This window comes from Solanum verrucosum, unplaced genomic scaffold (assembly GCF_900185275.1).
Source record: "Solanum verrucosum unplaced genomic scaffold, falcon-dt-bn FXZP01000009.1, whole genome shotgun sequence".
Classification (NCBI taxonomy): Eukaryota; Viridiplantae; Streptophyta; class Magnoliopsida; order Solanales; family Solanaceae; genus Solanum; species Solanum verrucosum.
The window spans coordinates 2,939,597-2,965,817 of NW_026020231.1; the positions used below are offsets into that span (position 1 = coordinate 2,939,597).

The 26,221-nt window shown below is 34.9% G+C and overlaps 4 protein-coding genes and 1 pseudogene across 5 annotated transcripts; 2 read left to right on the top strand and 3 right to left on the bottom strand.

Annotated features, from left to right (window-relative positions):
• Nucleotides 1–440: 440 nt before the first annotated feature.
• On the top strand, nt 441–1,593 carry LOC125832668 (ethylene-responsive transcription factor ERF003-like). Its single transcript, XM_049511868.1, has 2 exons — nt 441–657; nt 1,163–1,593. The coding sequence occupies exons 1-2, from the start codon at nt 575–577 to the stop codon at nt 1,557–1,559; spliced, it is 480 nt and encodes a 159-aa protein (XP_049367825.1). The 5' UTR covers nt 441–574; the 3' UTR covers nt 1,560–1,593.
• Nucleotides 1,594–6,924: 5,331 nt separating this feature from the next.
• Nucleotides 6,925–10,037, bottom strand: LOC125832665 (uncharacterized; annotated as a pseudogene).
• Nucleotides 10,038–14,392: 4,355 nt separating this feature from the next.
• On the top strand, nt 14,393–18,900 carry LOC125832657 (ATPase 9, plasma membrane-type-like). The gene is made up of 12 exons (XM_049511858.1): nt 14,393–14,708; nt 14,933–15,604; nt 15,675–16,001; nt 16,096–16,215; nt 16,318–16,440; nt 16,516–16,620; nt 16,714–17,023; nt 17,135–17,649; nt 17,732–17,905; nt 17,992–18,174; nt 18,258–18,436; nt 18,534–18,900. The coding sequence occupies exons 1-12, from the start codon at nt 14,649–14,651 to the stop codon at nt 18,628–18,630; spliced, it is 2,865 nt and encodes a 954-aa protein (XP_049367815.1). The 5' UTR covers nt 14,393–14,648; the 3' UTR covers nt 18,631–18,900.
• A 148-nt stretch (nt 18,901–19,048) lies between these two features.
• Nucleotides 19,049–20,158, bottom strand: LOC125832669 (ribonuclease 3-like protein 1). Of its 2 annotated transcripts, none has more exons than XM_049511869.1 (3): nt 19,794–20,006; nt 19,561–19,675; nt 19,049–19,423 (listed from the first exon to the last, which is right to left on the bottom strand). In XM_049511869.1, the coding sequence occupies exons 1-3, from the start codon at nt 19,918–19,920 to the stop codon at nt 19,267–19,269; spliced, it is 399 nt and encodes a 132-aa protein (XP_049367826.1). In that variant the 5' UTR covers nt 19,921–20,006; the 3' UTR covers nt 19,049–19,266. The 2 variants fall into 2 exon arrangements, with proteins under 2 accessions (XP_049367826.1, XP_049367827.1); XM_049511870.1 differs by having other exon boundaries at nt 19,262–19,423; nt 19,561–19,624; nt 19,794–20,158.
• Nucleotides 20,159–22,221: 2,063 nt separating this feature from the next.
• LOC125832658 (probable receptor-like protein kinase At1g80640) lies at nt 22,222–26,170 on the bottom strand. Its single transcript, XM_049511859.1, has 10 exons — nt 25,695–26,170; nt 25,150–25,320; nt 24,773–25,023; nt 24,559–24,691; nt 24,387–24,450; nt 24,187–24,283; nt 23,978–24,080; nt 22,989–23,107; nt 22,799–22,888; nt 22,222–22,715 (listed from the first exon to the last, which is right to left on the bottom strand). Exons 1-10 carry the CDS (start codon nt 25,855–25,857, stop codon nt 22,566–22,568), a joined length of 1,341 nt encoding a protein of 446 aa, XP_049367816.1. The 5' UTR covers nt 25,858–26,170; the 3' UTR covers nt 22,222–22,565.
• Between the last annotated feature and the right edge of the window lie 51 nt (nt 26,171–26,221).

Below are 26,221 nucleotides of genomic sequence, written 5' to 3' on the forward strand. Positions count from 1 at the left end.
TCAAAAATCAACTCATTTTTCAGGAAAATATTTTCTATTTTCCTTCATACCAAACACACCCTTAATTAATTTTGTACTCTCCTTTCTACTCATAATAAAGAATTTTTTATAATCATACAAATATTATAAAATATATTTTATTCAAAAAACATAAAAAAAAATTAACTTTTCATTAAATTACACTTTTGACTCAAATTATATTGCATAAAGAAAACAAGAAAAAACTATAGAAAGCACCATAAAAGATTGTGGTGCAATAGAAAAAGCAACTTCTTCCTTGATAAAATGTCTTGATTTCGAGCTTCAAGTAAGAAAAAATCTTTAGTTGTTGAGAAGCGCTATAATTGGATAAAGCCTCGTCCAATGTGAATTTAAATTAATCGGACTTAAAAAAATACAGGTATAGAAAGTCCTGTGGGACCAAACCATAATAATTTGGAGGTAAAGGCCAAAAAGAGTCGCTTACAAAAGCCCCTGAAAACCTTTAACCTTCTTCCCCTACATCTGTTATAGCCATAGGAGTATCATATATACTTTATCACTTCTCCTACTTTTATAGCCTCTAAATTTCCCCATGTCTCGACCACAACAAAGATATCGAGGTGTTCGCCAGCGGCATTGGGGATCTTGGGTTTCCGAAATTCGCCATCCTTCATTGTAATTCTTCTCCCTCTATCTCTCTTACTTACAATTTGTTTCATCAGTCAGGAGCAGAGCTAGCTTAGAGTTTACGAGTTCGGCCAAATTTGGTAGCTTTAGTAACAACTTTATATTTGTTCTGATAGTCAAACTTAATGATCATGGTTATTGAGAATCTTAGTAGCTCAGTTGGTTGATTATCTAAATTTTCATATTATTGGTGAAGCTTCGATTTTCCATATTGTAATCCTCTCTGCATTCCCCCTTACCCTATCCCCAATCAGTGGCGGATCAAAGCTAGAATTTTTAATAAAGGGTTTAAAATTTGAAGAACTATACACACAGACTAATCGAAGGGGTTCAACATCTACTATATATATATATATAAAAAATAATTTTACTCATGTATAAATAGTAATATTTTCCACCAAAGGGTAGGATGAACCCCTAAAAGAAGGCTGGCTCCGCCCGTGTGACCCCAATTTAATTTTTTCTGGTGAATTTAATTACTATAGTTATACAGGAAGACAAGGATATGGCTAGGAACATTTGGGACATCAGAGGATGCTGCGAGGGCATATGATGAAGCAGCAAGACTCATGTGTGGTCCAACAGCACGCACTAATTTCCCTTACAATGCCACAGAATCAACACGGTTTCTGTCTTCTGCTTTGATAGCTAAACTTCAAAAATGCCACATGAAATCTCTCACTGCTATGTCAAAAAGAACTGGAAAGACAAAATTGGAAGATAAAAAAGAGAAGGAGATATCCACGAAGAGGGGAGATGGAGAAGGAAGGCAGAGTGAGAGTGCATCACAACAATACATGAAGTCACTGGAAGATGAACATATAGAACAGATGATTGAGGAATTGCTTGATTATGGATCCATTGAGATGTGTTCTGTTCTCAATGAATAAGATTATAAATGCAATAAATTAGCTTCAAATGGAATTATTCCGTCTCTCTAACTCACTATGTCACTACTACTCCACTTCATTTAATTTTACTTGTCCACTCTATTAAAAATAGATAATTTATCATGTAATTTGTTCTAATCTTGGTCATTGTTCTAATGGTGATGGTCGTTGGTTATTCTAATCTCCTTTATTAGAATTTCTGATCAAGTGTGTGTTAAAAAATGACAAAAGTCTCACATTGATGGTTAATGAGATAGGTGAACTTCTTATAAGACTTGGACAATCTTTCTCCCTTTGAGTTGACTTTTAGGGCATGAATTAAGTCTAAGATCTAATTTAACGGTGTGAATTCGAGAGGGGAAGGTATGAACAAGTTTTTCAGAGTAGAGACGTACATTCTCATAAAGTCTCTTCCTGACAGTGCGTTAATTAGAGGGATATGATCCTTTTGTCTACAAAATTCTGAAAACTTAACAGACACGGATACTTTAGGAAAGCAGTAAACTTTTTGACCATTGATTTCACGCTCGTTTTAATTAACTCAAAAGTTTGCTTCTTTCTTCTGGTGAATCCACAACCAAATATTCCATTAACAGAAATCTTGCATTCATAATAAGGTCACATCTAATAATTTATATGTGAGATTCTTCGAATTTCAAAATCAAATAATTTAATTTGGATAAACACGGAATCATGCTAGTTTTATCTGTATTGTTTCAATTTTATTGAGTGTCTCAGAAGGGAATGCATCTTAACGAGACAAAAAGAAATTGTAAATGCACTAAATTAAAACGTGAATATGCAAAACGAAAATGACTTAATCAAATTAGTCTTTTCTTTCACATCGTTAACAGTACATTAAATAGGAAATGCCTAGTTGAATTTGACCAAGACTAAGATTAGAATGGTGACATCTTAACTATTTTGAACAATATATCAGTTGAAATTTGAAATATAAAGGTAAATACACAACAGTAATGCTATTATGAAAACCAGACCTTTTTCTGGTGAGAAATTAAAATATGTAGCAAAAATGCAAATTGAAGAGAAATTTGGTTAAGTACAAGACAAGAGTGATAACTAATGAACAGTGTCTTTCGGGTAAGTGTTGTTTGGCTCTCATTCCGACACGTGCACATTAATTATGACATGACATATATGGTTCTAAGATATTTGAATTTGTTTGAGTAGTTTGACTCGATATGAAATTTTATTTTTAATGTATTATGATATTTTGTGCATATGGAATTTTTAATGCTATAATATTTGTATATATTAGTACTTTTTTTCATAGTTTGTGACGGTCATTTATTTCTATGCTCCTCAGAACAATTTTTTTTCAACATAAATTTTGTGAATCAATTGTCAATTTCATTGAAGAATTAATATAAATGGTAGCTCACGCAACCACTTAACTAAAGATATCCATCATATATATAATATACTTATAATTAATGTATAACATATATGTATATATATATATATATATATATATATATATATATATATATATATATATAATTATTTTATAATTAAGGATGTAATGCATAATCTATGTATACCAGCTAAAAAAAATAAACAGTCAACTCATCGGGCTATAGGGGTAAAGATCCCTTTTAAAATGTAAAATTGTCTTCTATTTATTTCTCGTAAAACTTACATAAATGACTATAGTTTTAGGGTTATTAGATTGAAATAACTATAAGTATCATATTTTAAAAAAATAGCTACAGTTTGAGTTAAAAAATAGCTAAATTCCATAAATATTTCATTTTTTTTTAATACAAAAATACATTCAAAATTAACTCCCACTAAATGAGGTTAGTTAATGTAACTGACAAGGCTATTTTCCAGCCCTTAAACCCACTAATTTGGCACTTTAAAAAATGTAACTGACCTATAAGGTATAGGATTCTGATCAGTTTAAAATTGAAAATATGTTCCTTCTTTCCTTTTCATTTCATGCCAAAAGCAAAAAAAACAATTCCAATTGTCCCAACGTTTGGCGATCAACCATGGCTACTATCACAGTTTTGATTCGGCATTCCGGAAAATGGAGCGAAGAGAATTGCTATGTAGAATATAGCATTGACGGGATAGTGTTGAAGGAATATGCTTCGTATTCTGATTTAGTTGATTTGATTTCGGTACAATTGAACGTCGATCTTACAAAAAAGTGTATCAAAATCAAATACACTGTTGAAGGTAACGACACGCCTATGGAAATACGTAACGACATGGGTGTGCGCGTATATGTTCAGTTGAAAAAGATCGACACTCAATTTGGAGTATATCCCTTATGTGTAAGTATTTTCGATATTGATATAGTATATTCTGATTCTGGAGAAACTTCTATTGAAGGTGATGTGTTGCAACTTGAATACAATCAAGAATTAATTGGTACGAATGATACATTACCAATTGTCCCAACGTTTGGCGATCAACCAGTAGATGCATTTGATGTTGGAAATGATTTAATAATTACGAACAGATCGCAAAAGGAGATAATGATTGATCAGATATACATGGATAAGTCGACATTAAAGGATGTGATGGAAAAGTATTCAATCGAAAAAATGTTTAAATTCTTGGTGGAGAGGTCAAACTCTATAAGGTAAATTGTTGTTAAATTTGTTTCATTTTAAGTGTATTGAGTTATGTTTGCAGATGCAAAGCAGAACTAATAAAACAATATAAATTGAATTCGCAGCTATACTCTTGTATGTCAATCTAAAGAATGCCCATGGCTGATGAAAGCGTCAAGTATTAACAAGTCGAAGATGTTCAGAATCAGAGTTTTTAACTCTGAACATACATGTCCTTTAAAGGATGGGGTGCATTCAGATTGTCGTGCAACAAGTGGATTGATTGGAGGAATAATCGCACCTAAATTGAGAAATCACAAGATGAAGTACACTCCAAATGATATCAGGGATGACGTTAGATTGGACTTGGGTATTGATATTAACTACATGTTGGCATGGCGAGCAAAAGAGAAGGCATTAGAATCAATAATGGGGCAACCAACTGCATCTTATGGGAAGCTACCTAGATACTTGTATACATTGGATAAGACATACCCTGGTTCACATATTCGAATGAAGAAAACGCCTAAGAACGAATTCTTGTATGTGTTTATAGCGTTGCATGCTTTTATAAAGGGATTTGATCATTGTAGGCCGATTATTGTTGTAGATGCCAGCTACCTTAAATCAACATATACTGGAGCATTCGTATCAGCCAGCACTTTGGATAGAGCAGGTATTTTAGATACATAAATACATTATAATTTTATTTATTTGGTATTCACCCTTTTTTAAATTTATAATAGGGAATATATTACCTTTGGCATACGGAGTTATTGATTCAGAAAATGATGCTTCTTGGACATGGTTCTTTGAACAATTCAAAGAAGCTTATGGTGAAAGAGAGAATATGTGTGTGGTATCTGATCGACATAATAGCATAATAAAGGCTGTATCTATTGTATACAACAATATCCAACATTACGCCTGCATATGGCACTTATGGGCTAATGTATGCAAGAATTTTCGAAAAGCAAATGAGCAATTAAGTGAGGTATTCTACACTATGGCAAAAGCGTATACTCAAAATGATTTTGATAAGCTAATGAAAAGAGTTGAGCAGTTTGATGTAAGGGTGAAGAACTACTTGGAGTTGGTTGGATATGAGAAGTGGGCAAGGTTGTATGCACCAGTTCCTCGTGGTTGGATGATGACGTCGAATATTGCAGAGTGCATCAATTCGACGTTGGTAGCAGCAAGAGAATTACCAATATTTGACTTTCTTGAACAAGTGCGCTTGATGTTTGCTAGATGGAATTGCACAAATCGAAAAAATGCATCATGTACTTTCACACTACTTGGGAAGAAGTTTCAAGAAATGCTTGTGCTTAATGAATCAAAATCTGGGCGTATGACGGTATGTATGTTGAATAAAGCTTAATAATTTATGAGAAAAAATAATATTTGTCATATTCAGTTGATTATGTATTCATTTATTTAAGTATTTAAAGTGTATTGGCTTTCATATGGAGTGTATAAATGAAATTACGTATTGATTCTAGGTTGTCCCGTCAACTGATTACATTTATTCAGTAAGTGATGAAAGGAAGAGTTATATTGTATGCTTGGAAAAGAAGACTTGTAGTTGCAACAGGTTTCAAGTTGACGAAATACCGTGCGCACATGCGTGGAGGGTGTTGAACAAAAAACACATGCTTCCAGATGAATATTGTTCAGACTTTTACAAGCCAGAAACAATATTGAGAACATATGAAGTGCCTGTGTATCCTCTCCCTGACAAAAGTGAATGGAATATACCTGAACACATTGATATCGAAGTTGTGTTGCCACCAAAATACAAGCGACCTCCAGGAAGGCCAAAGAAGCAACGGGAGAAGTCATTTAGCGAGTTTAGCAAAAGAAAGGGTACCAATTCTTGTAGTACATGTGGACAGCGTGGTCATAATAGGCGTTCATGTCGAACTGCAACACGGAATGCATAGGAACTGATACATCCCACAATTGAAATGTTCTTTTACTTAATTTTTGTTTTGTCGAATAAATGACTTATTTGCCTTTTGAAATATTTGTTTCTTTATTTGCTTGCTTAAATTATAAATTAACTTGAATATTATCTCAATATTAAACATGATAATCAATCGATAAATATCCAACTATCAAGTTGATACTATTAACATTTATTGATACACACAAACTACTGGTAATAATACTTGAGAATATGTTGGTGAATACACATAAAACATTTACTGAACGTTTATCACTTTTAAGAATGCGAGTATCCAAATGTCCTCAAGTAAGAATTGAAAATAAATGAATATAGTAATACTTGTGTATATGTTGATATGAAAAGACCCTAGTATACATTTATACTATTGAATATGTTGATAAAAAAAAAACACACAAACTGAACAAAGATATATATCCAAATGTATGTGTTCAGGCAGACTGGACATTTATACAAACATACATCGATCTCTTTCTACCATTACATTGAATGCAATAACCCAAACAAAAACAGTAAATCAACATGATCATATATAAATAGAAGAGTTGATAATGTTTGACAAAAAACTAAAATATTAGTTTTAACCATAAGCATAAAGTAGAAGTTCAAAAAGATAACTAGTACAAGATACTAATCAATCCTAACAAGTTGACTATTATCGATTCTTGCGGGTGGCCTCATCATTCTGAGTGGTGCCTCATTTTCGCTAACAGCCCCTTCTTCCATCTTCTTCGCTGCATATTGCCACAATAGTGCGCCGTATCTGATGCGGTGTAACTTAGAATTAAGGTATTGAACTGGAATACCTTCACCCTTACTTAGGTACTCGGCAAATGCTAGCAAATATATCCCACAATCCCTGAAAGATACACTTATTACATAGGATATTGTTTATTTAAAAAGTAAATTAAGAGACTATTTTTTTATACTTACAAGTCACCTGATCCCTGTTGAGGTATATCCTCCATATACGTCACATCGTATGTAATGTCCTGATCTTGTGTATCATCTGAATTATTGGCAATCTCCATTGACACATACATTGGCAGAAGTTGAGCAAGCTTTTGAATTTCATCCCTAACATAAGAGTTATGACCTGCTGCTCTGTATGAGTCATATACATAAATGCGTCGTTCAACTATTGACAAAACAGCCAACACCCAGTGATTTTTCTGCTCCACATTCACTGGTATGAACATATTATCGATTGTATTCCATGGAATGACAGCCATCAACCTATACCCATTTATGTAATCACGTATGTCGCTTTCAACATTTGCAACACATATTTCGCTTCCAACTTTAGCATATGTGGCATAAATTTCATCAATTTTTGACTTGAACAGGCAGTCAACAGTAGTGTATCTGTAGCGACTATTGATGTTGTACTTACTTTTTTTACTCAAATAATATAGAACCACATCAATATGCTGTCAAAAAAATTATCAATAAATATATGTGCACATCTTATAAACAGAAAGGGCTCCTTTTACATATATATTCATGTTTTTACCTCATCATTCAGAAGTTGTATATCATAAGACAGAGAGTAGAACCAATTCTTGTTTGATATGAGATGAATACCCAAATCCATATCAACCGCCAATTCTGCTTTTTTATTCTTATACCGATCTTCATCATGCATCCTTTAGATAACAAATAGAATTAAAATTTAAGTATATTATGTGTACAAATGACAATCATATGAAATAAAAATACTTACTTATTCATATGCCTAACAAGGAGCCCTTCACGAAGCCACATTGCATAATCGTCAAAAAGATCATAATTATATGGCCCTCGTATGAAGTCAGAAACAAAAGAATGTTTCTTTTCATAAATTTTTACCACATTGGAAGAGCTACCTGAAATTTTATGTATACAGACACACAAATTGTAACAAACATATTCTCGACTTATTTCCTCATCAATTTTGCATGAAAAATCATGTATGTTAAAAAAAAATAGAAGGGAGGGGGGGGGGGGGGGGAAGGGGGAGGTAAGACATACAGGAGGAGAAACATTATTAATTACCAGATGATGATCCAAAATTTGTGGAGTATGAAGAAGAATTCCATCGATCGGGACGTCTTGTCCTTTGAACTGGCACGGGTGTAGTATCATAAACAACACCCTCTGGATGAACCACAACCTCTGGATGAACCACAACACACTTTTTGGGATTGATTGTGTCAAGGCTAGGTAACAAAACATCAAGCAACTCAAATTGTGACTGTGGTTGTTGGATTCCATCGTTCTGTAAGGCATTAATGTCTCCTGTCTGAAATGAAATGGCAAAAATAATGTCGTGCATAAATAATTTATATGAGTAGAACAATTAATATTACACTAATTAATACTTACAGTAGAGATACTATCCTACCATCAGAATTCTACCAAAAGTTACATACATATTTATAGTATTATAATGTATTATATTACCAGTAGGTATACTTACAAAGTATCATATGTATTGTTGGTATTGGAATGTATTCTATTATCAGTAAATCTCCTAGTATATAAATATTTCTACAAAAACTAAAAATAAGTAAAAACAACTTATAAGTTCATTGAATAAACCATAAGTATTCAATTTATATAAGGTATTTACTTATTTTTGAATACATAATTGAACACATTCTTTAAACACCCTTATAAATACAATAAAATTTAAACAGTACCTCAAATGATGGCATTCCAACAGGCTGTTTGCCGTTAGACTGTTCATGTACCGACAAAGGGTCTTGTATGTGTATCTGGGCAGGCTGATAATTCTCCTGGACATTATCAAAGTGAGGTTTATCCAAGAATGTTGAGATCTGGTTGCCGTCTTTCATTGAATTGTTGTTCGATCAATCAGGTACATGTGTTGGAGATTTACTTCCATCTTTCTGTTTATGTTATACAAAAATAATTGAGTTTTGTAACATTGGTTAACCTGTATATGTGAATGTATTCTCGTAATTTATCATTGTTGTGCTTAACCTGACATGGTGCTCCAGATTGAGGATTGCTTTTGTTGACTGCATCCATGACTTGTTTAAAATTTTCCAGTATAAACAAGCGCAACTCCTTGAACTCATTAGTAACCTGATTATTAAATAAAGTGTAAGAATATATCGGAATACAATGTAAACTAAAAAAAATAGAACAACTTCCTTACAGAATCCTTGAAAGAGGCAAGATCTTGTCTCAGCACACCAATTTCATCTGCCTTGGTATCTTGAGGTTGTTTCGAACTCATTGGTGGTGTAGTGTTGGCAGAATCATCCGGCTGATTATACAACTCCTGTACTGGTACATTATTCTCCACGGGGGTTGAAACATAACTAAAGGGTGTAGTCTTTGCCTTACGGTAACCATGCAATACTGGTGGACTTTTCTCCTTACAACTCGAACCTGCATGCATATTGAACTTTTTGATCGATGTGGACAATGAAACAATTACCTTCTGTTTACCTTTTTCTTTATTGTGTGGCTTATGACTTGGAGGCTTTGAAGTGAAATCATCATCTTCGTCATCATCTTTGTCACCAACTTTTTAAAAGGTATTCTCGGGGATTGCATCACTTTTTGATGAAAGCTGATAAAATGCAATCTCTTTTAGTGAAGGTTGAATGTTTTTGTATTTTAACTGCGCACAAAACAATTATAATTAACAAGTATATTGATAGACAACGATATCTGTACTAATTGAATAATGAAAATATGTTAAATTACCGGATTGCCGTTATCACCAAACATTCCTTCCATTAGGAATTCATAATGTATTCTGCTGTTTCTGGTCCTCCAATTGACCAGTCTGGGAATACGATTGGTCTTCTTTTCAGCAATATTCAGATCAACAGCAGAACAACATTCATATATCCAAACTTGCATGGCAAGAGGCATACCATCAATTCTATAATACTTTTTCTTGGCATCCATTTTTTTTGTTATGCTTTTGACCAATTTGGAGAAAACATCTTTTCCCCAGGGGTATTCATTGTACCGACCGCTCTCAACTAGATCAAAATGTATCCTTGGAATTGATGAGCTCTTCTTCTCACCGGAATAGATGAACGTACTGATAAAATACAGAATTGCGAATTTAATAGCATCGTCATCATTCCCATCACCCCATACCTTGTTTTTATACTTACTGATCAACTCTGCTTTTCTGATAATACTTTTGCCCTCAAAGTACTGATTGATTAATCTGTTTGGCTCGCTTGTGTCAAACAAGAAATCGTCTTTATCAGCAAAGCAGTTCAACCCAGTAATGATGGCAAATTCTTGAATACCAAAACGGAGTGTGGTATGATTTATACGAAAGAACAGTTCATCCGGGGAACTGTCCTCCAATTCACATACCATCAAACACCTAAAGATTTGTGGTTGCGCCCCACACACGTGCATTTTGGTATATGCTCTAAAACATGTATCTTTAATTCGATTGAATTGGGTCGGTGTAAGCTTCCCCTTCAAATCTGTAACTATGTTATGGTTCACATAAACCTGCATGCGCGGGGGTTCGATCGGGCGAGCCAACACATAAAATCTGATACCCTGTAATTAAGAAATACTAAAATATGAAACTGCACTTTTTTTTACATTAATAACTTCATAGTAACCTGATTCTATGCATACATACAAGACAACACATTCAAATAGAAGATGCACCGACACAAAATAAATATGAATGCAAATAACAATCTGATAAGTATCCACATATTCAGTAAACTACCATTTAACTACAATCATTTTCAAAAAAACAGAATGACAACATAACCCAAATACACTAGAAGGTATTCAATGTGTGAGAGTATGTCACACTAAAGGTATGCCATAGTATAATACATTGGAAGGGATATCCTCCACATAACCTTTCTTGTTCGACTTACTGTACATTAGAATGATATTGCTTACACGTTACAACATACACGAAAAGCCATTGAATAGCATGCTAGACAACAATCGCATGTACAAGTACATTAATATTTCGCGAGTAACTAACTTAAAATAATAAACATATTAAGGCAACTACATACATCAACTTAACAAAATAAGGATCTCCTAAACCACATATAAATGACACAATAAAAAATAATCCAAGCTCTATTAAAATGTAACTACTATGTAAAACTATGCACCAGAAAAAATCTTATGTGCCAGAACATAATGCAAAATGGTTACACCAATAAACATTGCATGCAATTTGAATACATTACAAGTTGAACACTAACTACAATCCTACATCCAGATTACTTGCAACTTCTAATGCTCATATAAAAAGAATATTACATGTTCAGTTAAAAGAAGCACTTCAGCATTCATATTCATACAGACTTATAATAACAACATCACCACTAAAGTACTACAAGTGGGGTTTGAGGAGGTTAGTATATAACATTACCACTAAGCTCAAAAAATTAATATGAGTGAAGAAATCAAGACAAAATACTACAAAGGCACCTACTCTAAAATTTTCAGTTCCCGATACTCCAGTTTCAAATTGTATATCCTCCACCTAACCTATTTACACTCAATTTACAGTACACTGCAGGTATATATGTATACACCTATCCTACATCCCAAAAAAACTTAAAAAGTATACATACCTCTAGTTCTTCTTCACTCCTTTCTTCTTGTTCTTCATTAACTACATGTTTTCCAATCATGCCCGAAACAGCATCTTTGACTTTCCTCCTCTTGTCAATTTTTCTTTCAGCCACTTTCATTGTTGACCCTTCTTTCCTTTTAGAAGAGCCTGACCTTACTAATTCATCATTCAAATCCAATTTTTTAGGGCTATTAAGAAATTTCGATTTCTTCTCTATCTCCATCGCAGCAATGGAGCCTGAAATTTGTGATTGCATTTGCGTTATACACAAATCAAATGAGGGTATCCCCACCATGAAATTATCAGGATAATATGTACCTCTTGTGATCCTCCTTGGAGTATTTGTTTCCGACATTGCAATGTTGAAAACAATCTTCAACTTCAACTAGAAAGAAACATAAACGTATACCTATATAAGACTTTCAACGAAAAAAATAGAAAAAAATAAGAATTTGAAGAAACTTGTAGGATCTAAACAACAAATAAAACTCCGAAAATAAAGCAAAGTCGCTGATTGCAAGGATCCGAGCGAAGAGGAGACTGATTTTGTGGATACTTTGAAGAGGTGAAGTTGATTTAGGAGTAATGTTTGTGATTTGAGGATAAAAATTTGATTTGGGATAAGGAATGAAAGCTGCAAAAAGGGGAGTAGGAAATAGGAAAGCGTGAAATGAGGGAAAAAAATTTAGGCGTGTGAAATTGTATAAAAGGGAAGCGTGAAAAGAGGGAAAAAAATTTAGGAGTTTGAAATTGTATAAAATAATAATTTTAGGGATCTGAAATTGTAATTTGCTATTTATTCATTAAATATAACCATAAAATATAAATAAAGTTAACTATAGCTATATTATTTTAATATGAGATATAGTTTGCTATTTTCTGTAGTTTTTCCTTATTTCTCAACCTTTTAATTTCTTGTTAGACCTGAGATACCCCAAGATGGTGGGCTGACTATTACTTCAACCTTGGGCCAAATTACATTCAGCCCATATTTTCCGCAATCTCCGATAGTTGTCCAATGCTGGGCTGATTTTTTTTTTTTTCATTTTACCGTTAACATTAATTACTTATTTCTCAAATCAGATAAAAAAAATATACATCAATCATTTTTCCTTTGTCCTTAATTATTTGTCTACTTTTAAATTGACACACTTTTTAAAAGAATAATGATTAATATAGTGAGTTTACTATTTTACCCATATTAATTATGAAGTGAATGAATTTAAAACTTGAGATTTTCAAGAAGTTCTATCTTTTCAAAATAATTAAGAGCAACTTTCACATATAGCAAACACAAAATTCATATTTGTATGCTATAGCAAAGTTTGCATAATTGCGCTCCATATCAAACATAAATATGTATATTTCGCTATACATATACAAAAGAAAGCAGATGTATAATCTGCTTTGGTATACATATACAAAAAGATCAATTGTATAAAGTGAGAGAGACGAGTGAGAGAGCAAGATCTGGGAGAGTGGCGAGCGAGATCTAGGAGAGGGGAACGAAAATATATGTATAAATACAATTTTCTCTCGCTTTATACAAACACAAATGCATTTTATACAATTTGCGTTTTTTGTATAAAGTGAGAGAGGCGAGTGAGAGAGCGAGATCTGGGAGAGTGGCAAGCGAGATCTGGAGAGGGGAACGAAAATATATGTATATATACAATTTTCTCTCGCTTTATACAAACACAAACGCACTTTATACACTTGCGTTTGTATAAAAAATGAGAGAGGGGAGGGAGAGAACAAAAGCAGCGAGCGAGATTCAACAAGAGAGAGGTGAAATAACAACAGTTTGCTATGAGGTACAATTAAATCAAACTATATTTATAGAATTTAATTTGAATTAATAGTTTGCTATTATATACAATTTTCCCAATAATTAATTGAGAGTATAATAGGTAAAAAAAATTGTCCTTTTTTGATTAATCAAAATGGACAACTAAAAAAAGAAAAGTAGACAATTATTTAGGAATAGAAGGAGTATTCAATTAGTCCATATATTGTGATAAAATGTTCATATGAAAGCCCAAAATAAACAAGTAAAAGTGAACAGAATAATGTGCGGAAAAGTATTTGATCTACGTCAGCCAATTATGAATATTCTATCGAAACGTGCGAAGTCAAAATAGTAAATACGTACGTATCTAACCGAGAAAAATTCTGTTAATTAATATTCCACTAATTAGGTAGCATTGAAGTCGCAGTCACTACGTAGTTGTGCAAGTCCACCCTACACACCCAATAATACATTGTTTTTAGGACGATAAATTTTTTAGTACTTGCATATTCTTTTCCAACATTTTCAGTCAAATACTACTTTAAAATATTTAAAAAATTAAAATAGAACATAACAAATGTTTGGTTTTTATTTAATTCATAGTTAGATTTTATAGTCGGTGTAATTTTGTTTCTTAGTATTATAAACATTGGTGCTCACACATTTTTTTGTAATGAGATTTAATAACTTTTGCACTTTTTTATGAGTAACAATTTCACTTTAAAGTTTCTATTTTAACATTAGTGAAGTGATTTATAGTCGTGTCAAATCAAACCACATCACATAAATTGAGACGGGAGAGTATTAGAAAAAAAGAGAAACGAAAAAGGAAAGAAATTAGTAATTACCGCTAGTTTTAGTTGGTTTAGAATAATTGGTTGGGAGTAAGTAACTCTCACTCAATCCGTTACCTTAGTAAAGCTTAATTAGTTGAATTAATGGGAGTCATCGTACTATAATAATACTACCTATTTACTTCAATTCAAATCTCAATCTATTACACAAATCCGTTAATACCAGACCTAGTCAAATTATGTTTCATTTATCGTCTCAACAATGTTCATTATGAACAATAATTTCTGATTAATTTATATGTGTGTGTGTGTGTTATATTAGTTGTAGCTGACAGAAAGTGAGTAGATTAAACATGGCGGATCAAAAGGAAACCGTCAGCTTGGATGATATCAAGAAGGAGAACGTTGATCTTGTACGTTTTTTTTTCTTCATTTGGTTTTTATATGATAGTATGATCGTCATTTGCAATAGAAAATGTGATTTCTTTTATTTCTTACGTGATGTTTGAATCTTCCTGATGAAAATTGTGACTCTGGTATAGATGCATATTATGTTGGTGTATTTATGAACTAATCGAGAATGAATCTTGTTGTCCGGGGAAAATGTCTAACATGCATTGCTTTGTATGTTGTACAGGAAACAATACCAGTGGATGATGTATTTAGGATATTGGTAAGTTCCAAGCAGGGATTGGAATCTCAGGATGCATCTAAAAGGCTTGAAGTGTTTGGCCAAAACAAACTTGAGGAGAAAAAAGAGAATAAGATCTTAAAATTTTTGGGTTTCATGTGGAATCCCTTGTCATGGGTTATGGAAATTGCTGCTATCATTGCTATTGTATTGGCAAATGGACAGAATAGGCCACCAGATTGGCAAGATTTTCTTGGAATTGTGATCTTGCTTGTCATCAACTCTACGGTTAGTTTCATCGAAGAAAACAATGCAGGCAATGCTGCAGCAGCCTTGATGGCTGGTCTTGCTCCTAAGACGAAGGTGATAAGAGATGGTAGCTGGAAGGAGATGGATGCAGCATTGTTAGTACCAGGGGATGTGATAAGTATTAAGTTGGGGGATATTGTACCGGCTGATGCTCGTTTACTTGATGGAGATCCCCTGAAGATTGATCAATCTGCTCTAACGGGTGAGTCATTACCCGTGACAAAGCACCCAGGGGAGGGAGTTTACTCTGGTTCCACATGTAAACAAGGTGAAATTGAGGCTGTTGTTATTGCAACTGGAATCAGCACCTTTTTCGGAAAAGCTGCTCATCTTGTTGATAGTACCAATAATATTGGCCACTTCCAGAAGGTAAAAATCTTACATTTTGATTGAAAAGTTGAAATGGAGCTCATCCAGCTGACTTAGATGATTTTGACAGGTGTTGACAGCAATCGGAAACTTCTGCATATGCTCTATTCTAGTTGGAATCATCATAGAAATACTAGTTATGTACCCAATTCAGCACAGGAAGTACAGAGATGGAATTGATAATCTGCTTGTTCTTCTCATTGGAGGGATTCCAATAGCCATGCCTACTGTATTATCCGTCACTATGGCTATTGGATCTCACAAATTGTCAGAACAAGGTGCCATTACTAAGAGGATGACTGCTATAGAGGAGATGGCTGGAATGGATGTTCTTTGTAGTGACAAGACAGGAACTCTTACATTAAACAAGCTTGAAGTAGACAAAAGTTTAGTTGAGGTTTGTGAATTAACATGACGTTTCTTGTATTTGAAGCGATAAGCCAAAGTTTAAGCTAACTAGATTGTCTTATCCTTTGGGAGGAGTGGTACAGGTCTTCGCAAAGGATATGGACCAAGATACCGTTATTCTTCTTGGGGCCAGAGCTTCAAGGGTTGAAAACCAGGATGCTATTGATGCTTGCATAGTTGGAATGCTAGCAGATGCCAAGGAGGTAAAAAACTTATTCCTTCATTTATGATAGGCCAACTTTCATCGTTAGAAAGTGCATCAACTTACTTGTACCTGAATTTTTTATTTATGTGTGACTATCTAGGCAAGAGCTGGGATTCAAGAAGTGCACTTCCTGCCTTTTAACCCTGTTGACAAGCGCACAGCTATTACTTACATAGACACCAATGGCAATTGGCATAGGGTTAGCAAAGGTGCACCAGAACAGGTAAGCAATAGCACTTGATACTTCTTTCTGTCTATAACTGAGTTGGTTACATAATCATTTGAATTCTGTTACCAGATTGTTGATCTTTGTCGCCTAAGTGAGCATGTAAAGAGGAAAGTTCACTCCATCATTGACAAGTTTGCTGATCGTGGTCTTCGCTCTCTTGCAGTGGCTCAACAGGTGAAAAATTTAATAAAGCCAAGTCTGTAGTATTGTGTTTTCTTTTTTTCTGCTTCAAACTGAAGCCAGTGAATGTGTTCTTTATTAATACAGACTGTACCAGAGAAGACAAAGGAAAGTCCAGGATCGCCTTGGGTCTTTGTAGGTCTCTTGCCTCTTTTTGACCCTCCAAGGCATGATAGTGCAGAAACAATTAGGCGTGCCCTTGTCCTTGGTGTCAATGTAAAAATGATAACTGGCGATCAGCTTGCCATAGGCAAGGAGACTGGTCGTAGGCTTGGCATGGGAACAAACATGTATCCTTCTTCCTCCCTCCTGGGGCAGCACAAGGATGAAAGTATTGCTAACCTCCCTGTGGATGAACTCATCGAGATGGCTGATGGCTTTGCCGGAGTCTTTCCAGGTTACTAACTATTTCCCATATATTTTTTTTACTGTTGATAAGTCATCCTCCTGACTTCTATTACTAACAATCTTTATACTTGTATTTGCGCGATTTTTTGGAACTGCGTAGAGCACAAATATGAGATTGTGAGGAAGCTCCAAGAAAGAAAGCACATTTGTGGTATGACAGGAGATGGTGTGAATGACGCCCCTGCTTTGAAGAAAGCAGATATAGGCATAGCTGTGGCTGATGCTACTGATGCTGCTCGTAGTGCATCAGACATAGTTCTCACGGAGCCAGGATTGAGTGTGATAGTGAGTGCTGTTTTGACCAGCCGAGCTATATTTCAGAGGATGAAGAATTATACCATTTATGCTGTTTCTATAACCATCCGAATTGTACTAGGGTTCATGCTCATTGCATTAATCTGGAAGTTTGATTTCTCACCTTTCATGGTTCTTATCATTGCCATTCTAAATGATGGAACCATCATGACCATATCTAAAGATAAGGTGAAGCCATCACCCATGCCTGACTCATGGAAACTTAGAGAAATATTTGCCACTGGCATAGTTCTTGGTACTTACCTAGCCGTGATGACTGTTATCTTCTTTTGGCTTGCACACCAGTCAAATTTCTTCAGTGTAAGTAAATTGTGCACTACTCAATTAACAAACAATATAACTGAAATGTCGCTTATCGATCCAACTTGCACCGTATTTGCAGGACAAGTTTGGAGTAAGATCGATTAGAGACAATGTACACGAGCTCAATGCTGCACTGTATCTTCAAGTCAGCATTGTTAGTCAGGCACTCATTTTCGTAACTAGGTCAAGGAGTTGGTCTTACGTAGAACGACCTGGTTTCCTTCTGTTAGCTGCTTTTTTTGTAGCACAGCTGGTAAGTTGGTTAGTTTCCAGTACCAGATTAGCCGTTAGCAGTTAGCACCATAGAACTTCACCTCTAATGATTTGTTTATCTTTCAGGTTGCCACCATAATTGCAGTATATGCAAACTGGGGTTTTGCTAGGATCCATGGTATTGGTTGGGGTTGGGCTGGTGTTATTTGGCTTTACAGTATTATTTTCTACATACCTCTAGATTTTCTAAAATTCGCAATCAGATACATTTTGAGTGGCAGAGCCTGGAACAGTATGATTGAAAACAAGGTACTTCACATCAACAATGTTCATATCAATAAAAAATTTACCTAACATGTTATGACTTGTGACACTCTCTTCCTACTGTGCAGGTTGCTTTCACAAACAAGAAGGATTATGGTAGGGGAGAAAGAGAGGCACAATGGGCATTGGCTCAACGCACATTGCACGGACTTCACCCTCCTGATACTTCACAGATGTATGACAACAAAAGCTATAATGAATTGTCTGAAATAGCTGAGCATGCTAAACGTCGTGCTGAAGTTGCAAGGTACTTCTGATTGATATTTCCATATTGCAGCTTGCAGGGGTCATTTTTCAATAGCTTAACGATTTTCTAATTTCGATTCTTCTGCATTTGTTAATAGGCTAAGAGAGCTTCATACACTCAAGGGGCATGTGGAGTCAGTGGTGAAGCTCAAGGGACTTGACATTGAGACAATTCAGCAACATTACACGGTGTAGTACAGCAACCACAGTACAAAAGTCAGTTGGCAAATAAAGAGTTAGAAATAAGAAATAGAAAACTGTTTCTAGGTTCCCTCTTTCCGTTCCTTTCATTGCTGATTAGCAGATGATATGTGCTCTGGGAATAATGTAGCAAACAAGGTCGGAAAGCAGAGGTCTCGTAAGAGCTAGACAGTTTCCTTTTTAGCTTATACTTGTATTCTACCAGCTTTTAACTACTTTAATTGTAATTAGCCAAATTCAGAAATTGCAGCATTTCAGTTTATGAGATTCACTTTGCTGAAATTTATTCTCTTTACAACAAACATGTGGTGACTCGTGAGATTTGAACCAAATTTTAACAAGGATTTGAGTTGTGTACCTCTCCAGTAGCAACTCCATCTTGCATTACTTAAGGGCATGCTTCAAAAATATCATTCCGCGCTAGCTAGTCTCCAAAAAGAACAAAACATAATGAAAGTTTCTTATCTAATCAAAAGAATGATAATGAAAGAGATCACAACGCAACAAGTAGTGTAAACTCATATATTATGGACATCTTAGTTGAAAAAACCTCTTCATACACTTTAAGTCACATAGCATTAAGATTAAATTCTTTCTGTTTCTGTTTGTAAAATTAAGAAACAAATTAATTCAGTGCTTAAATCTATAACCAGCTTGATTTAGAAACCACAATGCTCCTTCAGCTGCATTCTCTGCTGCAGCTTTCTTCTTTGAATGTGGATTGCCCATACACTCTATAGTTGTTGTACGAAGTCCTCTTATTTCCACAATTACCTTGAAGGTGAACCTGTATTTTAGCTTCTCGATCATTCTAACAACTCATTATACGTTTAATATCTATTCGTAACTCAGTACTACTATACTATAAACCAGTGTTTTAAAAGGCGAGGGCGTACTTTTAAATTGGAATAGTAATAAACTTACAACTTATGGTGATCTGGACCTTCCTCATTGCAACATTCAAATAAAGGTGCTTTCCAATGATTTACTGCACAAATCTCATACAAATGTGATTTGGTGGAGCCCTGATTTTGAGCACCTGTTAAAAAAATCAAACATACTTTTTCCACTTGAAATCTATGGCCAAACGCTTACTTAAAATTCGTGTAAAGTCAATATCTATCCACTAAGAATAGTTTTGGCAACTTTATATTTACCTTTGCCTTTGGAGTTCCCATCCATGACGGCACGAAGCAGGCGAAACGTATCCGGGTCGGGTACTATTTCACTTCTATATTCTTCTCGAAGCCGCTGAAGAACTCTTTCAGCTTCACTATATTCCATTATGTTCCAGAAACATCCAAATTAATCTTATCATAAACTCCTATTATCATCAAATTACAAAATTATAGAGATACTATAATTGTGTTTTGAGTGTCGATAACAAATTAGTATTAGTATAGAGATTTTGGTGTATTTTTTTAATTCTTATTTTGGAGCTGTTCTAGAATCATCTTAATAGATCTTATTCATATTTTGTACATAGCGTCACAGTCATAGTGTTGGGTAAACTAAATAAAAGGTAGATAGTTGAATTAATTACTACAATTAATTAAAGTTAGGCTTCTCTTGAATTTATTGATTTATAGCCGCAGCTTTCCCTGCTGTGTCATTGTTGATGAATGCGTGTACGAAAATAATATTTCAAGGATTTGACACGAGTGCGATAAATTTTTTTTTGGAGAGTCTGAGCAACATAGAAACACAAATGTACAGATACAATAGAACATTTGTTTTTTTTAAAAAAAAAGAGGTTTGATAATTTTTTTCCATTTGCAGAAAACTTGTTATTCTTCTGAGATGCTTTCTAAACTGGGATGCCATTGATCGAAAGACGAAAGCCTTGTGGGAGAAACTCCTGTTGATGTTTCATTGAGATCTACAGTTCTCTGTTTTCTGTTCAGAAAATTTGTTTCTGAGGATCCCAAGCTGTTGCTTGATGATGTTGTTTCAGTACTCATAACATTATTTATACTAGCTGGTTTGTTGATCTTCATCCCTGTTAATAAGCAGGTAAAGCAATTTTCATCCTGCGATTGTGAATCTCTGTTTTCTTGTCTCAGAGAAGAATAAGGAACCTCTGAATTTTTGTTTGAATTTCTATGAAACAACCAGCAGTTAGAAAAACTGCCTTCCTGATTTTCTGTGGTGTTTTCTTTAAGAGTTGATTGTTTCTGAAGTTTATGAACTAGAGCCGGAGAGGATTTCAAGGCGAGGGATTGAAGTCTTTTCAGGGTGCTTATAGGCACAATATAGAATTTTTGGCCAGGCATGAGTGTGGTTTCCGGTGGCAGAATGGCCCATGGCTGCTGGAAAACTGTTGGATGACAAATCCAACTTTTCGGGTTTGTGTTGATTATTTCTGATGCAAGAATAGGCCTGTCATGAAGTTCTATATGTCCTCCTGGATGAACAATTTTTACAAACATGTTTTTGGTATTACGACTGCATATCCAGTTCGTAAAGGCCATGATTTTTTAAGCATATAACCCGAATTTGTTTCCTTTTCCGGGTGCCAGGGGAAGAGTAGATCAGGTGAATTAATAGTTATGAGCTGGGATGGTTAATGAAAAAGAGAGCATATTTTTTTAATACCATTGTGTTTGATGTAAACATCCTTAGATATTGCCGTGAGGTTTACTAAGAACGGAATCTTACATGTACGTAAACAATAAATTCCTTGGTGTGTCGTCCAGCAATCAGGATTTTGTTTTTATCGGTCTACGAAAGAAAACTGTATTTGGAGGTATAGATATTGACAAAGGAAAGAAGTGCAGCTGGAAAGTGTATATAACGGAGTACAAATGAAATTTGTCTGGATAGTATAACGGCAAGGGTAAATTTGGCCTGATAGTATAACAGAGAGTAAACGTAGACAATATCCGAAAGTAGATAGGTAAATTTGACCCTTCATGTGTTTGTGAATGAAACACATCTGATATACCGATGGTAGCCAAGTTGGTGTGACTGAAAACTTCAAGGAAACCAGCTATTGACACTGGTTTTCCAGAAGGAGAATCTTCAAACTAGGAAGAAAAACACTGTCCTTTTGTCTTTCTTAATGTGAATGCCGTTTCACTAAATTATACGTTCAAATTGTTCCACGTGACTATCTAAGACAATGAACTGGATATTCTTGTCCCCCTTCTATGACTCCAGTTGTTATTAAAGTTCAAATTCAACTGGTAGGTTGACGGTTCGAGTTACACTGGAGGGTAAGTGGGAACAACACTAATCTTCCTAGGGAATGGGGTGGGAAAAAAAAAGAAAACTCAATCTAGCCAGCAGCTGATGAGGAAGTACCCTTCCTTAAAAGAGGATGGCATTTATCATTTTTATGGTCCCAGATCCACAAAAATTGTAGGCCATGCTACACATGGTTTGCATTAATGACATACATTTATCTTCTTTATTGGAGAAGTAGAAGAAGGCCAAAAAAGGTGCTTGAATGAGAGACTACATTTTTATCCTATCTGCCAAGGAATACAAAAAAATCAGCACGTGAAGCTCAACAAGGTGGGGAAAGGGGTAGGAGAAGCTGGAGCCTGGCCAAGCTAATCATAATAGCTATTGATGGACAAGAAATAAGCAGAACAGAAAAATTTTTGTATACACAAAAATACTGGAATATTTTCGCAAGTCATTCTTTACACTAGAAGAATATTAATTCCTCTAATACATAATAACACAACCATGAAAGGCCAAAAACTTGAAGTGAAATCAGAGCTTTTGCTACCTCAAATTTACAATTATATACACACAGCATAAATTTTCTTTTGGTGAGTGATCCTACACTAAATTCATAGCAAAAATTGCATTCGACAAATAACAAACAAAAGATGCAAGAAAACAAGAGGAAAGGTCAAGTTGCTCATTCAATTACCAGCTTCAGTGTCTATAGTAAACTTTGAACGAAGCAACTCATCTTGTTAAGCGCTAATAGATAGTGCAGAATCCGCAATTCTCAGGGACCCACCAAGGTCAATTGGTACAAGGGGGATGAAGGAGTGCAGGACATCTGTTATCAGTGGTCGGTAACTTGGTTCTGGTTGTACACATAGCACGGCTACAGCAGCAACCTATCAAATCATCCGTTTTGATTCCATAAGTTAAAATAGTAAAATGAAAGTAATAATTTGGCAAAAGATCCGGGTGCACTCACTTGATACAAGTGCTTCAGGTCCATTCCATCTCTTATGACAGAATCAACAATATTAGGGAGCTTTGCCCTGTCAGTTAGTTGTGGCATCGCCTGTTTGACATGAAATTACTTAAACGTCAGCATCCCGTTAGCTCAAAGAGATTTAGAGCAAACATTCAAGTATGATTAGACTATCTCTTGCATAACATACCCATGTGACTATAGATTGACATTGAGCTCCCTCTAGTCTCTCCACTGGTCTTCTCCCCAGCAAAAGCTCCAGAAGTATAATGCCGAAAGCATAGACGTCACTCTTATCAGTTAATTTCCCTAAAGCGCAGCAAAAATATAGGCAAAAATGTTTTAATTTCAGATTTCTGGTTAGGATGTTATTTCATATGAGGAGAGCGTGAAAAACAAGATTTAACATTTACATTGTTAATTTGAGAAAAAGAAAAACAAAATTTAGCATTCATTTCTTTTTCATTGGCATACAAAGTACTGTGGACTAGGTAAGAGCTTTTGCAACTTCGTTGGAGTATCCTTTATTTGTATCAGCAATTTCTTTCCACTTCAACTTAATTGGCCAAAAGCTAGGTAGCAATCAACCAATAATGGTACAGAACTGAACTCTGCCTTTTGAAATGAACTTATCAGGGAATATATTTTTGGACATTAACATTTAAATATCAATCTCAAGATACTAGTTAACATTTTCTCTTTCCCTTTTTCTTCAACGTAACAAAGAAACAACGTTGAAGCCTTGAAGGTAAAATGGCCATCACAAGGGAGTCGAAACATTAATGTGAAGTTCAGGTGTATCTTGGAGAATCAAAGTCATCATACTAGAGAAGAAATGAGAATCTCGTAAGCAAAAGAAGAGAAGCCTATCTTCTTCATATAATCTAATTGTTGATAAATCAAATATGTAGCGATAGCAATTACGTCAGGAGCTCAGTGATGATGGTGCTTCTTTGTATATGCTTTTGCAGATGGGTATATGAATTCTAGGAGGGACCAATTTCTTCTAATCTTAGAGGAGCAAAGTGAGGATAATTCTTGGGAGACACTTCTATGACATGAAACAGAAGACAAGATCAGTAAATTGGAAGTGTCTACTAGATGAGGCACCTTCAAACAAATTAACATCAACATCATCTTCATTTAGCAAATTGTGATAAAATGGGGAGTCTCACATACCATCTAAAAGGTACTCTGGAGCCACATAACCCAGAGTTCCTGAAAGCTTTATATTGCTCTTGCTCAAGTTCCATCCAGCTATAGCAAGGCCAAAATCAGAAAGCTGATCAAAGTAAAAGCTGACCGATTCAGACAAGCCAAAACATACCAAAATGTCTATAAAGGAGAAGCAATTGAGTGAGATCTATGTGCTTATATTGCTAGTTTACCTTTGCATTGAAGTTGGAATCCAGTAGAACATTAGATGACTTGAGATCTCTATGGATTACAGGGGGGTTACAGCGTTCATGGAGGTATTCTAGTCCCCTGGTCAATTTCAACAGCATAACTATAACATTAACTTCCAGAAACACAGAACTGAGGGAGAAAAAAGAAAGAGGTAGCACTAATAAATCATAACATTACATACCTAGCCACATCCAATGCAATTTTCATGCGAAGATGCCAAGTCAAAGCTGATCCACGAGGAGGTCCTGATCACGCAGGTCAACTCAATTATGGAAAACGGATAACAATGTAGATAGCATATATACACTTGTTCTCTTTTGTACTTTATATCAGGACATAGATATGGCTATTACCATGTAATTGGAATTCCAAAGATCCATTCTGCATCATCTCATACACCAGGAATTGTGCATTGCTATGAATGCAGTACCCAAGAAGCGAAATAATATTTTGATGCTGAAATTTACTCAACATGTCCACCTCATTCTGAAATTCAATCAGATATCTGTTTTAGCACAAAATAATTATCACTATGGTTACATTCTGGGTCAAAATCTATCAGACTACCTCAAATTCTTTCTCAGCATCCTGATCCCCACCATGAGTTCTTTTAACAGCTGCTTGGACGTCGTCACTGAATTGAGCTTTATAAACACATCCTAATCTACCTTCTCCTATAGAATTCTTCTCATTGAAATTATCAGTTGCAGCTACTAACGACTGGTACTCGATCACAGCAACTAGTCCTTTCTTACCGACAGTTTTTAAAGAAGGGAACTTGGCCATTATAGGACCCCATGAAAGCCCCTTCACAGGCTCTACACCATAAATTTGGAACAAATAAACAATGTGCAAGCTTGGTACAGAAAATGAAACAATTTAAATAACCAACAGAAACTCAAACCATCCTTCAAAAAAGTGACTTCTTTTAATAACAAAGTTACCTCCTTTCTGATGTCCTTGTTCGACGGATTTCTTCCGTGTTTTCAGTCTGTATATCCAAAAGCAAGATGAAAACAGCAGAATTCCAGCAAGAAGGGTTGAAGCAACAATAAGTGAAATCAAAATTCTCTTGTTTAGATCCTGGTGGTGAACCACTTTGAACTCTGCAACTCCTGATTTGAAAATAAAAGAAGATTCAATGAGGTTGAGCTTTGATTAGAAACTAAAACTACAAAAAGAGAAATGCCCCTTTTCCATTTCTAATCTTTAGCTTATTGAAAGAAGAAAATATGGTCCTTTTCAATTTTAAATTTTTCTTGAGAGCATCATTATGTCTGCCATCAAAAGGGTAATGAAAATTTCAAAAAAGCAAAAGTACCCTGCAAATCAGTTCAAAAAAACAGAGAGGGAGGTAACAAATCTAAGTATCAAACTGCAAGTTCCTTCTAACTTCAGCATAAGTTAACAAATTGCACCTTTAATGTGTACCCATCAAGAAGATCCATACAAAAAAAAAAGATTTTTTTTCTTTTGCATTGTTAATTACCAGGAGAAGGGGCGTCCTTATCAGAAGAAATTTGAAAAATGGGTCCTTTCTCAGTAGGAAGAACTGGATCGGCACTAGGAGGCTGTGGCGTTACATCAACTGGAGCCGACAACAAAGGAGTAACAAAAACCCAAATGGGTATAAGCAAGATGAGTAGTTTCATCTCTTTTCTTGCTTCAAAATGACATACAAAACTAACAATCAGTGATATTTCTGCAGAAAGACTCAAAATCTTTTTGAAAATTGAAATGTGGATAGTAAATGGGGTATCTCAGTTATGCTTTTTAGCAGAAAAAATGGAAGGAAAGGGACAAAATAATGTGGCAGATGGTAGTCAGGAAAATGAAAAAGGAAAAAGGAAAAGCAAGTTTGTTTTTTGTAAACCTGAAAAAGCTTAATAGGGGAAGAGAGACGCAACAATCTCGTGGCAGTTATCAAAAGTTGAAAATCCTTTCATCAGAGAGTTAAGAAATTCACGTATTCTATCTAATGTCTATGCCTGGCTGGCTGTATTGGAGATTGTGCTA

What these genes read in the sequence shown, in the direction of transcription:
- LOC125832657 (XM_049511858.1), top strand. Translation starts at nt 14,649, where the DNA reads ATGGCGGATCAAAAGGAAACCGTCAGCTTGGATGATATCAAGAAGGAG. An exon ending in ACCAGTCAAATTTCTTCAGT is followed by an intron (nt 17,650 to 17,731) that starts GTAAGTAAATTG and finishes CCGTATTTGCAG; the next exon opens with GACAAGTTTGGAGTAAGATC. An exon ending in ACAGTATGATTGAAAACAAG is followed by an intron (nt 18,175 to 18,257) that starts GTACTTCACATC and finishes CCTACTGTGCAG; the next exon opens with GTTGCTTTCACAAACAAGAA.
- LOC125832669 (XM_049511869.1), bottom strand. Translation starts at nt 19,920, where the DNA reads ATGGAATATAGTGAAGCTGAAAGAGTTCTTCAGCGGCTTCGAGAAGAA. An exon ending in TGGGAACTCCAAAGGCAAAG is followed by an intron (nt 19,676 to 19,793) that starts GTAAATATAAAG and finishes TTTTTTTAACAG; the next exon opens with GTGCTCAAAATCAGGGCTCC. An exon ending in GGTCCAGATCACCATAAGTT is followed by an intron (nt 19,424 to 19,560) that starts GTAAGTTTATTA and finishes GCTAAAATACAG; the next exon opens with GTTCACCTTCAAGGTAATTG.
- LOC125832668 (XM_049511868.1), top strand. Translation starts at nt 575, where the DNA reads ATGTCTCGACCACAACAAAGATATCGAGGTGTTCGCCAGCGGCATTGG. An exon ending in GAAATTCGCCATCCTTCATT is followed by an intron (nt 658 to 1,162) that starts GTAATTCTTCTC and finishes ATAGTTATACAG; the next exon opens with GAAGACAAGGATATGGCTAG.
- LOC125832658 (XM_049511859.1), bottom strand. Translation starts at nt 25,857, where the DNA reads ATGAAACTACTCATCTTGCTTATACCCATTTGGGTTTTTGTTACTCCT. An exon ending in TAAGGACGCCCCTTCTCCTG is followed by an intron (nt 25,321 to 25,694) that starts GTAATTAACAAT and finishes TTTTCAAATCAG; the next exon opens with GAGTTGCAGAGTTCAAAGTG. An exon ending in ATGCTGAGAAAGAATTTGAG is followed by an intron (nt 24,692 to 24,772) that starts GTAGTCTGATAG and finishes ATTGAATTTCAG; the next exon opens with AATGAGGTGGACATGTTGAG.